At 42.1% G+C, this 18,550-nt stretch overlaps 1 protein-coding gene across 2 annotated transcripts in view; it reads right to left on the bottom strand.

Moving 5' to 3' along the window:
• STK32B (serine/threonine kinase 32B) overlaps window positions 1–18,550 on the bottom strand; it is a 415,059-nt gene that overhangs the window by 297,838 nt on the left and 98,671 nt on the right. For both annotated transcript variants that reach the window (XM_028089513.1, XM_028089520.1), the window contains exon 2: window positions 15,832–15,887. In XM_028089513.1, the coding sequence (XP_027945314.1) occupies window positions 15,832–15,887 (56 nt within the window). The remainder of the gene's footprint in view (window positions 1–15,831; window positions 15,888–18,550) is intronic.

Genomic DNA, 18,550 nt, shown 5'->3' with positions numbered 1-18,550 from the left:
ACTCTGTAGGTTACAAATGTTGGGAAGCCAACATGATCTCACGTAAGCGAAACAAGATGCCAGTTTCAGTAGCTGGTCAAGACAGTGGAGAGCCCAGAAGACTGGAAGGACACACCAATGGTGGCACTGGGGGTGCGTGCCTGGGTCCCCTCTCATTTGCCTTCACACACTGTAGGCAGCTCACCATGAGCACCTGGGGATCTTTTCTGCCCTGAACGGGACAAGCCAGAAGTGCGGGGGGTAATGTAGCTTGGAGCAGCCCTCCACCAATGAAGAAGGGGGAACTATGCATAAAAACATCAACTTCTCTAAGTTCAGCTGCCCCCAGGGGACGCTCTGCACTGTCTCCCAGAGGTCCCATGGGGAGCTGAATCCAGGTGCCACAGTGGTGAGTGGCTTCGTCCAATGCCCATCATTGGCTGCCTCCCTTTCTCTGTCTCACTCCCCTTCTTTTGCAGGTGGTTTTTGGGTTCACCTCCTGATAAACCATTTGCATCTCAATATAAGCTTCTGGAAGAACTCAAGCTCAGGCCGTGACCAGCAGGGCCATCTACGGTGATGCAAGCAAGGAGTCAAGAGTACATAGTACAGGAAGCAAGTACCAACCTGTACTTGCAGGACCCTGGGAGCGATGCCTCCTTGGAATTCTGCACCCAGGTGCCATGCTTGCTCACTCTAGTCTGGACCCTACCCAACAGGGACCCTCTCTTCTCCACCCACCTCTTACAACTGTTTATTTCTTTACTGTGGGCCTCATTCCTTCTACAGATAGACCTTCGTCTGGGGTGCCTGGGTGGTACAGCTGGTTGAGCGTCTGACTCTTGGTTTCGGCTCAGGTCATGATCTCAGGGTCCTGGGATTGAGACCTGCATTGGGCTCTGTGCTCAGCGCAGAGTCTGCTGGAGATTATCTCCCTCTCCCTCAGCTCCTCCCCCTGCTCATGCTCTCTTTCTCTCTCTAAGAGAAATAAAATCTTAAAACAAAACAAATAGACATTCGCCTTCACCAACTGCTGAGCAAAATGGTAACCAACAAATGCAGACCTGTTTTCTTACATTATGTCATTCGTGAGGGGAAGAGAACAAGCCTTTCTCTACTGATTCCATGGAAAGACTCCGAATGGCTGGGCTTGGGTCACAAGGCCTCTCCTTAGAGCAAGCACCAGTCTAGCAGAATATGGTCCATGTGGCTGGCACAGACATATCACGTGCCCCTCTTGGAGGGTGAGTGGGGAGCCCTGGGCACACATGGAGTGGAAAGGTGTTCTCTAAAGAAAGGGATGTTATATTGATATCAGACGGGATTGCAAAGCATGCTGGACAGTCAAAACCTGCAGCCCTTACGTTCTTTCTGGTTCTCTGTCCTCTTTCCATTTCACAGACGAGAAAACGAAGCTTCAGAGTGTTTAATCTACTTTCCCAAGGATCCACAACTAACACATATCAGAGCCGGCCTGACTCCCAGACCTAAAGTGTTTCCACTGGATACACAGAAATTAACCTGTTGGGCCATAACTGTCCAAAAATTCAGTCATCAAAGGATTATTATTAAAAAATCTCAGTAAATTCTTGCTAAAAAAATCAGTGGATCACCCTTCCCAATACAGCTATTACTGTACTGGGGAAGCACAACTCTCCCAGCATGAAAGTAAAATGAGATTTCTGTGCATTCACATGTGTTCTTTCCTGATAACCAAGGCTACTGACACAGTTTAACAATGAAATGTCTTGCCCGAAAACTCTTAATAAATGCCAGATATTGAACCCGCCAAAGGCAGGAAGCAAAGCCAAAATATCCGTTCAATATTAGGAGGGTGGTTTTCTGCCTCCTATGCCAGTCCACCTAAACCCTGAGGTTAATAATAGTCACACAGACTTCATCTGCATCTACCATGAAAGGCAGTGATGATTTGGCATTCTGACCAGAACAAAGCTAGGTTCTATGGCCCTGCATGTAAACCAGCCTCATCCTGAACCCTGGATGTTTGTGTACATTCTACATGAATTTGGGCATCATCGAGAAACTGCTGCAACCCAAGAGTGACTTAAAAACTGAGCCTCTAGAAAGTTCGCATTTTTCAAAAGATCCATGATCACAGTAGTTTTAATCCATGTATGCCCTGGACCAAGGTTCTGAGCGCCACGCCAACAGGCAAACAGCAGCAGAGGTGTGGGCAGAAACTGTAGACAAAACTTTCAAGGAAGATGACAGGATATAATCAATTCAGAAATCATGAGGCCACATGCACACAGATTTGGTAGTGTACCATGAAGGGGTGTGGAAGGTTCCGGACCAAACTGTCAGTGATGTGAAGGTAAAAATGATATGCTTCTATATGGTGCCAACTGTGCTGTGGGTTAAAGAGACACCTCCTTTTTCCTTAAGCCATTAAATGCTCAGCATTAGGACAATAAACAACAGAAAGTAACGTTTCAGTAGGATTTTTAAAATGTGTGTTGTTGTTATGGAATTTCAGTCACCGTCCATGAGATTACAAGCAAAACTCCTAAATGCTCTCAGCCACAACTCCTCTTCTGAGAAATCCAGAGAAAGGAACCCTCAAATGTGGCACATGAGCTCTGTCCAAATCTCTGGTGGACCCATAAAGATCACTGTATGGGGCAGGCTGTAAGCAGTCTAGTGAAGAAAAAAGACGGGTGGACTGAGATTTGTGTGCCTTCACAAGAGGCAGAGTATACACTGTAAGGCCAACCCAGTTAATTACTTGTTAAAAACCTATTTTCTAAGAAATACAATAGAACTCAAAGTCTCTACAACATAACATTCTCAATGTCCAGGATACAACCCCAAATGACTCAACACATAAAGAACCAGGAAAATGTGACCCATTTTTTATAAAGGTGAACCCTAAGCTGACCAAGATGTTGGAACTAGCTTCAGGACGTAATACAGTAGAAATAAATAAAAATATAGGGAATTTAAGAAAGACAGAAAAACTATTTTTTAAAAACTCAAGAATTTCTACTTAGGCATTAGGCACACCATAGTCAAACTGCTGAAAGTAGAAAATTAAAGAAAAACTTTAAAAGGAGACACATTATATACCAGATAGCAATGATTCAAAGTTTCCTGGCTTCTCATCTGAAACTAAGTAGGTCAAAGGACAATGGTACAAAATCTTTACAGTAATGAGAAAAAAAAAACTGTCAACCCAATAATCCATATTTAATAGAAATATTCTTTTTTGTGATTTGAGCAACACAAATTTATTATCTAATAATATCAGAAACAAAAGAGGAGTTATAATTGCAGAGAGTATAGAAATTAAAAGGATTATATGAGAATATTATAAATTATGCCAACAAATTGGCTAACCTAGAGAAAGTTGCTAAATTCCTTGAGATTTCAGCTTAACAAAATTCACATAAGGAAAAAACCTCAGAAAATGTGAAACTGATTTTGTTGTCAAAACTTTTCCACAAAGAAAACCCCATACCCAATGACTTCATTCATAAATCCTATACAACTTTTGAAGAAGTAATACCAAATTTACACAAACTCTTTCAGAAAATAGAGGAAAATGTCCCAACTCATTTTATGAGGCTAGTATAATCTTAAAAAGAAACTGACAAAGACATTACAAAAAACTGAAATTGTAGATTAATATTCCTTTTGAACATAGATGTAAAATCCTCTAGTAAAATATTAGCAAATTGAATTCAACAATATGCAAAAGCCAATACCCAAGTGGGATTTATCTGAGGAATTTCAGATTGGTTTAAAATGTAAAAATCAATCAATGCAATGCATCATAGTAACAAAATAAGGAGAAGATATGATCATTTCAATAGATGCAGAAAAAGCATTTGACAGAATTTGGCAACCAGACATAAAAAACACCTCCAGCAAACTAGGAATAGAAAGGAAGTTGCTCAATTTGATCAAAGGCAGCTCCGAAAAACCTAGAGCCCTAATAATGAAATACTGAATGCTTCTTACTCCTTAACATTAAGATCAAGGCAAGGAAGCTCGCATTCATGACTTCTCATCAATGTACTGAAGGTTACAGCCATTGCAACAAGGCAAGGACAAAAAAAAAAATCAATCTGGGGGTGGGGGAAATAGATAAAAGTACTTCTACTTAGCAGATGTCATCACTGTTGACACAGAAAATCTCAGAGAAACTACAAAACAACTATTACAACTAAAGTTTAGTTACCAAGATTTTAGGATAGAAGATTAAGATATAAAAATTAATTGTATTTTTATATCTAGCATCAAACAATGAAAAACTAAATTAAAAACAATTCCACTAAAATTGATACGATGAGCACTGGATGTTATATTCAACTCATGAATCACTGAACATTATATAAAAAACTAATGATGCACTATACCTTGGCTAATTGAATTTAAATTTAAAAGAAAATAGTGTCCAAAAAATCCTCATGAAATACTTAAGGAAAATTTTAATACAGTATGGCACAAAATACTGCTAAAAGAAATGAAAAATTATCTAATAATAAGTAGAGGTAAGTAGAAATAAAGACCTATACCATGTTCATGGATTAGAAACCTTGATACTATTGTCAATTATTTCCAAATTGATACTAGATTTAATGTAACTCCAATAATAATCCCACCAGTTGTTCATAGAAATTGACAAGTAATTTCAAAATTTTTATGAAAATCCAAATACCTAGAATATCCAAAACAGTCTTAAAAAAGAATAAAATTGGAGGATTTATACTACCTTATTTCAAGACTAACTATAAAACTACAATAATTAAGACTTGCATAAGAATCAACAAGTAGGTCAAATGAGCAAAATAAAGAGCCCAAAATTAGACCTCCCACTTATTGAAGATATCTGATTTTATACAAAGTCACCAAAGCAATCCAGTGAGCAAAGGAAAGTCTTTTTAAGAAATGGACTTCCATATACAAAAAATGAACCTCAACTCTTACTTCACACACACACGCAAAATTTAATTCAGGATGCATCATAAACTAACCCTATAAACTAAAGCCATAAAGCTTTCAGAAAGTAAATACAGTAAAATGTCGTCATGACTTGAGTACATTTTCTTGAGCCAAGTTTTCTCACCCAAGTCACATTTATAAGCAAAAACACTTAACAAATTAGACTTCATCAAAATTTAAAATATCCATACCTCAAAAGACACCACTAGTAAAAGTAATAAGCAAACCATATTCTGGTAAAAAAAAAAAAAGTCTCATATCTGACAAAGGACTGGTATCTGTAAATATATCCCACAACTCAATAATAAAAAGAAATCAACCCCCTTTGATATCCTGTTTTCATTTCCTTTGGATATTTACCCAGAAGTTGGATTGCTAGATCATATAGTGGTTCTATTTATAATTTTTTTAGGAACGACCACACTGTTTTCCATAGTGATTGAACCTTTACATTCCCACCAACAGTGCACGAGGGTTCTCTTTTCCCACATCCTCACCAATACTTATTATCTCTTGTCTTCGTGGTAACCACTCTAACATGAGTGAGTAGTATCTCACTGTACTTTTAATTTGTATTTTCCTGATGACTAGTTGAGCACCTTTTCATGAACCTGTTGTCCATCTGGATGCCCTATTCAGAAAATGATTATTTATTTCCTCTGCCCATTTTTTAATAGGATTTTGTTGTTGTTATCGAACTGGAGGAGTTTCTTATGCATTTTGGATATTAACCCCTTATGTGATATATGATTTGCAAATATCTTCTCCCATTCTGTAGGTTGCCTTTGCATTTTGTCGGTTGTTTCTTTTGCTGTGCATAAGCTTTTTAGTTTGATGTAGTCTCATTTGTTGATTTTTGCTTATGTTGCTTTTGCTTTTGGTATCACAGCCAAAAAATCGTTGCCAAGATCGGTGTCAAGGAGATTTTTTTCCCTAGGTTTTCCTCTAAGAGTTTTACACTAATGGATCTTTAATTCATTTCAAGTTAATTTTTGTGGGTGATACAAGATAGGGGTCCAATTTAATTTTTCTGCATGTGATTATCCAGGTTTCCCAACACCGTTTGTTAAGTATTCTTGGCTCCTTAGTCAAATATTAGTGTCAGAAAGATATATGCACTTTAATTTTATTGTAGCATAATTTACAACAGCCAAGATATGGAAACAACCTTAAGAGTCCATCAATGATGAATGGAAAGAGAAGATATGGCATTCCTACACAATGGAATATCATTCAGCCATAAGAAAGAAGGAAATCCTGCCATTTGTGACAATATGGATGGATCTTGAAGGCATTATGTTTAGTGAGATAAGCCAGACAGGGGAAGACAAACACTGCATGATACCACTTATCTGTGGAATCTAAAACCGCTGAACTGTAGAAACAGAGAGTAGAATGGTAGTTACCAGGGGCCGGGGGTAAGGAAGTTGGGGAGATGTTGTTTAAGGGTACAAACTTGCAACTAGAAGATGAATAAGCTCTGGAGATCTAATGCACAGCATAGTGATTACACTCAATACCAAACACGTGCAAGTTGCAAAGAGACTAGATCTTAAATGTTCTCACCACAGCAAAGAAATGATCATTATGTGCCATGACGGATGGGTTAGCTAATGCTAGTTGGTAATCACATTGCAATATATAAAGGTATCAAATCAAAACATACACCTTAGACTTACACAGTCTTCTATGTCAATTATATCTCAATAAATTTTTCTAACAAAACACATGCAATAAAGATGTTTAGAAAGTGGGAAAAAAGATAATTAAACTTTTTTTTTTTTTAATGGCAAAAAGTTTTGAACAAAACTCCACAAAGGAAGATGCATGACTGGCCATTAGCACGTGAAATAAATGTTGATCATTATTAGTCATCAGGAAATGCTCATTCAAGCTACAGTGAGATCCTACTGCACACCCATCAGAAGAGTGAAAGTGAAAATCTGTTGGCAAGGATGTGAAACAAGAGGAACTTTCAGGAGGAGTATAAAATGGCACAACCATCTTGGAAAACCTTTTGGCTGTTTTGCACAAAACTAAACATACACCCAGCCTATGATCCAGCAATTCTTTTTATTTTATTTTATTTTTTATTGTTATGTTAATCACCATACATCATTAGTTTTGGATGTAGTGGTCCATGATTCATTGTGCATAACACCCAGTGCTCCACGCAGAACGTGCCCTCTTTAATACCCATCACCAGGCTAACCCATCCCCCCACCCTCCTCCCCTCTAGAACCCTCAGTTTGTTTTCCAGAGTCCGTCGTCTCTCATGGTTCGTCTCCCCCTATGGTCCAGCAATTCTAATCCTAAATATTTACCCAAGAGGAAGAGGTCATATGCTTATGAAAAAAGGCAACACAAATTTTTGCGGCAACTTTATGAAAAACAGCAAAAACTAGGGACAGTCCTGGAGTCTATCTTGATGAAAATGGATTAACAACTGATATATTAATAGAACAGAATACTATTTATCAATGAAGAGGAAAAAACATGCCGCTACACAGCAGCATGGATGAACCTCCAGAACATTAGGCTGCAAAATCGTTATGCAAAGTACAAAATATTCAGAAGCATTACACAAAAGAGTGCTTATGTAGGACTCCATTTGCATTAAGTTCTAGAATAGGCAGACCTCCTCTATAGAGGAGGAGTGGTTGGGGTGAAGATGAGTTTTGACTGGAAAGGCTCAACAGGGGAATTCTGGGTGACAGTAATCTATATCTTGGGGGAGATGCAAATTATACAGATACATGCATTTCTCAAAATTCAGCAAGTGCAAACATAAGATTTGTGCATTTCATTGTATGTACACTTTACATCAAGAAAAACTAGACAAATCTCTTTGATGAAATATTTAAGGGAAGTGTACAGATATTTGCAATTCGCTATGAAACGCATAAAAGATAACGTGGATTAGTAAGTGGAAGGATAGAATTTCTTGATAAAATGTTCACGATAGAGTGTACATGGTGGATATGGGTGCTTACTATAGAATTCTTTCAACTTTGCTGTATTTTTGCAAATTTTCATACTAAAGTGTTAGAAAATATTAATACATATCCAGTCAACCCTGCCCTTTACAGAAAAGGTTACTTTTTGAAGTCTGAATTCAGATCCTCCAAACCCACCCCTGTACACCCGAATCTCCTGGGCTTCTCTCCATCGGTGTTCTTCAGACTGGACTTTAATTATCTGTTGCTTCCTCTGCATCCTGCATGTATCTGAGAGATCCTAGGAAGTAGGCACCACCTCTGGTTCATTTTTGTGACCTCAGAACTTAGAAAGGGGCCCAGAACAAATTGATCCCCCCGTATGATGGGTCGGCAGGTGAGGCTGGTGGGAGCATGGAGGAGCGAAGAAATGAGGGAATAAAAGAAAGGAAGAAACGAACCAAAGCTGTTGGTTTTATATCAGCCCCACAGAAACTGTCAATAACGGACAGGACTCAGGGACAAGAGAGCTTCGAGAAACTGCAATGACAAGGGTCCCATCAGAGCCAGAGCCAGACGGTTTGCCAAGAGGACGAGGGCCGTGTAAGATCATGAGCCTTACCAAGCCTGGCCCACGAACTGTCAACACTGACAGATGTCACACACGGTGAGATGCTCTGGGAACCTGCCTGCCTGCCCCAATGCCACACTTACATCCAAACAAATGACCCTTCGTGCAAGAACCGTGCATGTCACCTACTTCCAAAAAAGCACATTCAGGGGGGCACCTGGGCGACTCAGTCGGTTAAGTGTCTGACTCTTGATTTCAGCTCAGGTCATGATCTCAGGGTTGCAAGATGGAGCTCTGCACCGGGCTCAAGCTCAGCTTGAGATTCTCTCTCTCTCTATCCCTCTGCCCACCCCACCCCCCCCGCCGACTCTCTCAAAAAACAAAAACAAAAAAAAGAAACACGCATTCAGTAAAAGCCTCCCCTACCTGACTTCCTGCTGCCCTTGGGGAAAAGTGCCTAAGCACTGAGGGGTCACTGCTTACCAAGCAGCACTTTGGATTCTGTGCTGTGCCACCTCATTTAGATCTCATGCAGCCTGACACGGAAGACATCGACATGCCCATTTTACATGTGAGCAAACAGAGGCTCGGACCCTACAAGGCTGCCATTTGAACCCTGTGTGCCTGACTCCCAAGGGTCTGCATGCTCAGAAACCCTTGCTGGCTGATGTCCCAGGGGTGGTAATCATCCCAGGGGAAATCTCTGTTTGCTGGAGGATATTGCATAAGGATGAGATGCTCTGCATAAACACAGACCACTGACAGATCAGTCAGCCCTGGCACACCCGTCCCAAATACAGCCCAACCCAGTTGGGTGGAGGAGGTAAGTGGCAGCACAGACAGAGAATTTGGTTCAAGGGAAAACTGACACTGACACCCCAGCCCCCTGGCTGGTGGGGGCCGAAGTGGCAGTGGAGAAGGCCAATTATTCATTTAAGATAACTCTTCTTTTGGGCACGTGTTAGGATGAGCATTGAGTGTTAAACGAAACTAATGAATCGTTGACCACTACACTAAAAACTCATGATGTACTATATGCTGGCTAACTGAACATAATACAAAAATTTTTTTCAGTATAGTTGACACACAATGTTACATTAGTTTCTGGTGTACAACATAGTGATTTGACGAGCTACCTTTTTAGAAGGGTCTTAATGGAGGAAGAGGCCAGAGGTGACTACGGAAGGTTGGGGACAGAAGGAGGGGGAAGATTTACTAAGATGCACCTTCCGAGAGAGAGGGAAGAGCAGAGCACTGCAGGGCCCACCTGCAAAAGGGCTGCAGGAACCCCAGGGCCTCCCTTAGCTCCCCGAACTTCTGGGGATTCTGGCAGCTCGGTCCCAGCCACACCTGCCTTCCCTTTAGGAAGCACAGGGAAGAGACGAGGGAGCGGACCCAGAGGCTGGTCCTGGTCTGGCCAAGGTGGAGGCAGGGGATACTGAGGGACAGTGTGGCTGTCAAAGCAGAGAGGACACCAGGCCCAGAGCGGGGGCCTGGGGACTGGCCGGGGAGGAGTCGAGAGATGCATCTGGGAACTAGGCTGGGACCTGTGTGTCATTCTGAAGGACCATGTGTCTCCCCGCAACACACAGAGCAAACCTCAGGGACACTCTAACCCTACAGTCCAGGGCTGGGGAACTGGTCGACCTCCCTCCTCAGGCTGCCCCGAAGTGTGAGCTTGGGAAAGGGGGCCCTGGGGGAGTGAGCCCCTGAATAAAAGCAGGAGTGGAGGGTTTCACCACGATTTCCAAAGTGGCACTGGTCACATCTAAAATACTATTTCTTAGCATAATACCCTCTAGTTCCATCCACATCATTGCAAATGGCAAGAGTTCGTTCTTTTTGATGGCCGAGTAGTATTCCATTGTATATATACACCACATCTTCTTTATCCATTCATCTGTTGGACATCCAGGCTCTTTCCATAGTTTGGCTATTGTGGACATTGCTGTTGTAAACGCTGGGGTGCAGGTGCCCCTTCGGATCCCTACATTTGTGTCCTTTGGGTAGATAACTAGTAGTACAATCACTGGGTCATAGGGTAGCTCTATGTTAGCTAATTGAATTTAAATAAAATAAGTTTAAAAAAATAAATAAAGTACTATTTCTGAATAATCATTCGCTGAGTCAGACTGGGGTCAAAGTGCCCAGAGCAGAGTGAACGTGCCTGAAACAGTTTCCTAGGGTTTTAGTTTTGCTCTGGCCTCTTGTTAGGAAGTGCTTCCCAAACCCTCCTCCTCCCCACTTTGGCTGGAGCTCGTGCCTGCTCTTGTCTTCCTTACTGCACTATGTGGTAATCAGGATTCTCCAGGGAAACAGAACCAGTGAATAAGAAAGAGAGAGGGAGACAGGAAAAGACAGATTTATTTTAAGGATAAAATAAATTGGTTCCACAAATGTGGCTGGTAAGTCTGAATTCTGCAGGGCAGGCCAGCAGGCTGGAAACCCAGGGGAGTTGGGATTACCACCTGGAGGCAGGATTCCTTCTTCCTTAGGGGAATCTCAGTCTTTCTCTTGAGACTTTCAACTGATTGTATGAGGCCTACCCACATTATGGGGGGGGGGGGTCATCTGCTTTACCCAAAACCTATGGATTTAAATACCAATCTCATTTAAAAACTACCTTCACAGGGACATCTAGTCTGGTGTCTGGACGAATGTCTGAGTACCACCGCTTGGCCATGCAAGCCATAAGATTAACCCATCACATACCATGTCACAATTTATTGTTTCTCATACCTGCTTTTTCAATAAGATTTCTGCCCTCAGGAAGCCCCCAGTCTTGTCAACAACACAATACCTAATGCAGCACATGGCCCTGCTCAGTGGCTCAGTGAATGTCAGTTAAATTAACCCAATTCACCTGATAATACAAATGGTCAATCATTTTAATGTGCCCTTGGCCCCACATAGGCTACTCTCAGCATGGCAGCCAAACTTTACAAACAGATCATGTTACTTCTGCAGTCAGAACTCCCCACGGCCTTCCCTTCTCAATCTTGAGCATGATCAGCCAGGTCCTATGTGATCTGGTCCTCGCTGACATCACTGACCTCCTCTCCTGCCATTCTCCCCACCTTGAAGCTCCTCAAAACTACCGACCACACTCCCTTCCAGAGCCTTTGCATTTGCTGTTCCCTCCACCTGGAACCCGTCTTCCTCCTTCACTTCCGTTAGGACTCTGCTCACACAGCATCTGACCACCAAGGGCACCCTGCCACCCTCTGGGAGGGCATTGGCCAGCAGAACTGTCTAGGGGGATGGCAATGACCTATAATCTGAGCTGTCTGGTCTAGTAGCCACTGGCACTAGTGTGGCTACTAACCACTTAAAATGTGGCTAGTGTGCCTGAGAAACTGTGTCATCTTCTTTAACGTTAATTAATTTAAATTTAGATATCCACACGTGGTTAGCGGCTACCTTAGGACAGCTCACTCTATAAACCAGCAACCTCTCTCTGCCACTATCTTCCAGAACACCATACCTCCCACCTTCCTCCATTTTAATGTACTTATTACTATCTAATGTACCATAAACATACATATTTACCTGTTTGTCATCTCTCTCCCTTCTAAATGCAAGGAAAAACACTCGGGTCTATTCAGGTTACTACTGAATCAAAGTCAAGTGCTTAGCACTGGGTAGGTACTCAGTCTTCATGGATTGAATTAATAAAAGAACAACAAAAATGGAAAGACAAAGGACAGAAGGAGGGAAGGCTAAGTCTACCCAACTTCTTAGATCACTATCTCAGTTTAACTCTATGAGTTGTGAATGGTCTAACCAAGAGTGTGGGGTTGTTAAAACAGCAGGTACCTGGTCATCAAACAGCCTTTGGTTCAAATCCCAGCCAGGACACTCCCTGCCTATGTGACCACGGGTGGGTCACTCCATCCTTTGGAGTCACCAAGTCTAAGTCTTTTGGTCTAGGTTTTTCTACTTCCATGATAGAAATAATATTTACTTGAGGATATAAGGATATCTGGCATTCAGTATGTACTAAAGCAAACATTGCCAAAGGAGATTCCTGAGTAAATGAGAACAGACAGGCTCGGCTGGGGGCTCCTTCTTGTTCTCGTCATTGTTTTCAGGAGCCTGTCACTGGAAACAGTTAAGGATCACAAATATGTACTTTCCACAAACAAATGTCAAACCTCCCAACAAAGAAAAGCCTAAGACAGTTGGATTCACTGTTGAATTTTGCCAAACATTTCAAGGAGAATTAATGCCAATTTTCTCAAACTCCTCCCAAAACCTGAAGAGAAGAGAACATGTCCACTCATGTTACGGGCCCGGCATGACCCCGTTACCAAAGCCAGGCAAAGAAAGACACAAGAAAACAAATTACTACAGGCCAATCTATCTGACGACTATGGATGCAAAACTCCTCAACAAACTACTAGCAAATAGAATCAATAGCTCTTTAGGGGATCACACACCACGAGCAAATGCAGTCTATCTCTGGGGTATAAGGATGGTTCAACATACAGAAATCAATTCATGTGATATCCCACAGTAACAAAATAAAAGACAAAATCACATGATTGTCTAAATAGAGGCAGAAAAAGCACTTGACAAAAGTAAGCACAATTCCGTGATAAAAATCCTCAACAAAGTTAGGGATAGAAGGGAACACAACAGAGGTCACACATGAAAAGCCTACAATTAATATTATGGTGAAAAACTGAGTTTCCTCTAAGATCAGAAACGAGGCAAGGATACCCACTGTCCCCACTTCTATTCAACATAGTACCAGAGTCCGAGCCAGAGTATTTAGTCAAGAACAAAATAAAAGGCATCCAAATAGGAAAGAAAGAAGTAAAATCATCCCTGTTTGCAGTTGACACAATCTAATGTATAAAAAATCCTAAAGATGCCACAGAAAAAAATAGAACTAATGAATTCATTAAAGTTGCAGGATATAAAATCAACATACAAAAATCAGCTGTGTCTCCATACACTAATAATGAATTTTCTGAAAATGAAATTAAGGAAACAATCCCCTTTATAATAGCACCAAAAAGAATAAACACTTAGGAATAAATTTAACTAATAAAGTGAAAGACTGGTATATAGAAAATAACAAAACCTTGAAAAAAGAAATTAAGACATGAGCAAATGGAAAGGCATGGATTAGAAGACTTACTATTATCAAAATGTCCATATCACCCAAAGCAATTTACAGATTCAATGCAATCGCCATCAAAATCCCAATGGCATTTTTTTTACAGAAATAGAAAAAACAATTATAATTCATATGTAACCACAAAAGATCACAAACAGCTGAATCAGTCTTGGGCAAAAGCAAAGCTGGTGACATCACACTTACTGATTTCAAATTATATTACAAAGTTACAGTCATCAGAACAGCATGGGGCTGGGATAAAAACAGACATAGAGACGAATGGAATAGAATAAAGATCCCAGAAAAAAAAAATCCATGCATATATGGTCAACTGATCTTTGACCAGGGTACCAAGAATACAGAGCAGGGAAATGTAGCCTCTCCAACAAACAGTGCTGGAAAACTGGATATCCACACACAGACAAACGAACGTGCACCCTTATCTCTCACCACACACAGAAGTCAACTCAAAATGAGTTAAAAGATTTAAATGTTAAGACTTGAAACTATAAACCTCCTAGAAGAAAACAAAACAAAAAAAAAGCTTCATGACTCTGGTCTTAGCAAGGATTGCATGGGTATGACATCAAAAACACAGATAACAAAAAATTCAGAGGCCATACATCTGATAAGGGGTTCATCTCCAACATATGTAAGGAGCTCCTTCAATTCAATAGTTAAAAAAAAATTAAAAAACTAAGAACCTGATTTTAAGATGGGCTACTGAATTGAATAGATGTTTCTCCAAAGAAGATGTACAAATGGCTCACAGCTATGTTAAAACAGGCTGAACAGGACTAATCATCAGGGAAATGCAAATCAAAACCACAATAAGGGGCGCCTGGGTGGCATAGTTGGTTAAGCTTCTGACTCTTGGTTCTGGCTCAGGTCCTGATCTTGGGGTCATTGGATTGAGCCCTGTGTCTGGCTCCATGCGTGGTGCAGAGTCTGCTTGGGATTCTCTCTCCCTCCCTCTCCCTCTGTCCCTCCTATCAAGCTCTCTCTCTCTCTCTGTCTCAAATAAATCAATACATCTTTAAAAAAACACACAATAAAATATCACCTCACGCTTGTCAGGGCAGCCACTATCAAAAAACAAAACAAAACAACAACAACAACAAAGAGCAAATATTGGCAAGGATGTGGAGAAATTAGAGCCCTTGCACCCTCTTTGTTTCTATTGGAATGTAATATGTAATGTTTCTATGGTGGAAATGTAATATGGCGCAGCCACAGTGGAAAACAGCATGGAGGTTCCTCAAAAGATTAAAACTAGAACTACCATATGATTCAGCAATCTCACTTCTAGATATTTATCCAAAATAACTGAAATCAGGATCAGGAAGAGATAACTGCACTCCTATATTCATTGTAGCCCTAGTCACAATAGCCGAGATGTGGTAACAATGTAAATGTCCACCACCAACAGATGAATGAATTTTTTAAAAATGTGATATATAGGTACAATGAAATATTATTCAGCTTTTTAAAAGAGAAAGAAATTTTACAATACAAATTCTATAACACAACATGGATGAATCTTGAGGAAGCCATGCCAAGTGAAATAAGCCAGTCACACAAAGACAAATACTGCATGCTTCCACAGATACAAAGTATCTACAGAGTCATAAGTATCAAAGTCCTAGAATCAAAGAAAGGAATGGTGGTTGCCCAGGGCTGAGGGGCTGGGGAAATGGGGAGTTACTAACCAAGGGGCATAAAGTTTCAGCTATGTAAGATAATGAATTCGCTCTAGAGTTCTGCTGTTCAACATTGCACCCATAGTCAACAATAATATACTGCACCCTTAAAAATTTGTTAAGAGGGTAGATCTCATGTCAAGGATTCTTTCCACAATAAAAATTCTTTATAAAATGCCTAAACTGCAGGAAAGAGTTGATGTTGGCCATCTCCTAAATTTGTGGCTTTTGTTTTTCCGCTTTCCTCATTTAGATACTCAAGGAAGAAAACAGCATAAGCAATCTTGAAATAATTACCATTGTAATCCACCTAACCCGGGGCTGCCGTGGTAACTTAATTTTCAAAATGAAATTACAGTGGATCCAAAGGAAACTATTCAGACTTTCTTTCACATTTCAAATTTGGCAAACTGAAAACTTTCTGTCAAACAGGAAATTCCCAGTGCCCAGCAACCAACACAGAAACAGACACGCAGACACGCACATATACATGACCCTAGGGGTTGGGACTTTTCTATTTTGCTAATGAAATTTTTAAAAATCCGTCATCCTTACCTTTCCAAAACTCCCTTTGCCAATGGCCCGCAGAATCTGAAAATGGTCAAAGTTGACTGCAAAAGAAAATGAGGGAAAGAAAGAAACAAATCAGATTTGCTAAACCTTGCACTGGTTCTTGAGAGTTCTCCCTACATACCTACCCGTGTATTCCAAATGGCTTCTGGTTTCAATTGCATTATATTTGCCATGGCAGCACTCCACCACTGTATGGATACCTCTCAGCACATTTTATTCCCCACCTCCCCCCCCCCGACCAAGCCAACACGTCCCCAGGGGGTATATAGGATGAGAGACATCTTATGGGCTCAGGGGAAGGGATCACAGAGAAAAATCTGGATACTTGGATTATCAAATTCTTGCACTCGCTGTTGTTCCCTTTGCCAGGATGACTTTTCCCTACCTCTGGTTCTTGTCTTACGCATCTGGCACTCTTATCTTGCATGTTCGGATCCTACACACTCAGCTCACCTGTCTCGGTATCCAAGGTGTTAACTCAGTCTCCTTTATGGTATCTGAACCCTCAAATGCAATGATCATATCGTGGGTCTTTGCTGCTTGGACGTCTGTTTAGCCCTGGCATTGTGAGCTACTGGAGAATGGAGACACTGATCCCTCAGTCTCATCTTGGTATTGCCCCATCTCATGCCTCCCTTTCTTCATAGATCTCCCCATTCTTGCAATTTCTACTGCCTTACTCTGGTCTGGTTTCCGCCCCGTCCCTACAGCACAGCAGACCAACAACGCATGGTCATGCCACTAAACCCAATAGACACCTTTCCTTCCTCCTTGTACTTGGTCACTCTGTCCTTTTTGAAGCACCTGCTTGGCTTCTACGGACGCCAGTTCATGCTTCAGCTCATGCTTTGTGCACACTCAGCTTCATCCTCCCAGCCACTACATACTAAAGTCTGTCAAGCCTCCGTCTACCACCTTCCTTTTCTCACTGGCTCCAAAGGCTTCAGCCACCACCTAATTACCAATGACTCTCCAAGGAACCTCTTCTCTAGCCTCCAGCCTGTATGTATTGATTGATGCCTGCTCCACAGCAACTCCTGAAGGCTCCAAAGCCACCTTGAATCTCACAGGTCCAAATGGAGCTTAGGAGGAGTACTTCGTCACGCATTTGAACTCGTGCGCTCGAAGCCTGGAACTCATCCAACACCCCTCTCTCGCTCAACCCCTTAGCTAGCCCTTCACCAGGTTAGGTCCACTGTACCTCCTGGCTATCTCTCCCATCTGTCCATCGGTAGCCACCCTCTGGTTCAGTCCTCCATCCTCTCTTGACCTTCCCATCCTGGGATATGTGCTTGTTGCAGGCAAGGGGTCTTGTCCGTCCTCTGCTCCCACCCCTCCAACGCCCCCTCATTGCTTTCCAGGAAAGCAAACTGGTACACAATCAGACTCCTGTCACTTCTCCTGCTGCACCACCCACCACACTCCCTGTACCCACTGAGCTCCAGATGCACAAGCTTCTTTTCTGTGCCTAGAACAGTTATTCTCCGTGCCTTTAACGCTCTTCTCCTGGCTGAACACTCACCAGCTCTGCTCCCTCTTTACCCTTTTGTATCCAGCAAAAAACTGTGCTCAGCCTCCAGACTAGTCTCCTTCCTACTACACTCTCCCAGGGCTGTGGGACTTTCCTCCAAAATACACTGTTCTGTATCATTGTACATGGATTTGATTTAAACCAGGTTTTTCCCACTAGACGCTAAGCTCCCTGAAGTCAAAGGGCGTGTTTGTTTCTCCCCCTGCGTCCCCAGCACCTAGCACGGTGTTAGTACACAGTGAGTATGCAACAGCTATTCATCAACTAAAGGGCCAACTGAAAGCAGATCCCCACATTCACAGTGCCAAGCACAACTGCTGGTCCATAATGAGTGTTCGGTAAATATTTTTTAATTAGATTGAATTACAGCCAGTTCCCAATAACTAGGAGAGACATGTCGTTTACAAAAGATGAAGTGAATTGATTAGTTCACTATATTACAGGGGTGAGGATGTGGGGAAGTGAATGAACACAATTAGATCCCTGTGCACTAAATGTACCTGAAGGAGGACAATTATGTTCAATTGTGTCCCTACAGAGCCAAGTCAGAATCCGGTGAGCCATCGCACACCTAACGTGCTTAGAATAGAGAGACAATGTTAATGGTTAACTTAGCAAGACCTTGGTTCTTTGACCTACTTCGGTTTGCTTTGCATATAACTTGCCAGGCAAAGAAATTCCAGGCTTTCACCTCTTGCCCACTCAACAAAAGTCAAAGGAGAAGAGAAAAACAAGGTGCCTGGACAGCATTTGCCAGTTGCCCAGCAGTGAGCTAGGAAATTGTGCAGATCCTCTCGGGAGCCCCAAGGCCCCCCAGGGCAGGCATCGCTGCGGGCATCTGCCAGCCGCCCCTCACTCAGCAGCAAGCATCTCTGCCTCCCCAAAGGCTCTCTGCAGCATCAGGATGCCATCCCTCTGGGCCATGGATTCACCGGCCTGGAAAGCCATTCCTCAACACCCCAACTCCTGCCTGGCCTCGGACATGTGGCTCACGTGCTCTCTCAGGAAGCCTTTCCCTACTCCCAAAGCATCCTTTCTCCTTCGTGCCATCTCTGGACCTCCTGTAGACATCTGGCCACCGATCAGGAGAACCCAGCCTGAGTCAGACTGCTTAGGTCCATAACCCAGCTCTGCCACAGCCTTGGGTGAGTCACTGGGCCTCCGTGCACC

The sequence above is a fragment of the Eumetopias jubatus genome, unplaced genomic scaffold, assembly GCF_037043125.1.
Source record: "Eumetopias jubatus isolate StellerSeaLion01/CBP00866 unplaced genomic scaffold, mEumJub1_p1.0 scaffold_2, whole genome shotgun sequence".
NCBI lineage: Eukaryota > Metazoa > Chordata > Mammalia > Carnivora > Otariidae > Eumetopias > Eumetopias jubatus.
This window is presented reverse-complemented; position numbering and strand designations above follow the sequence as displayed.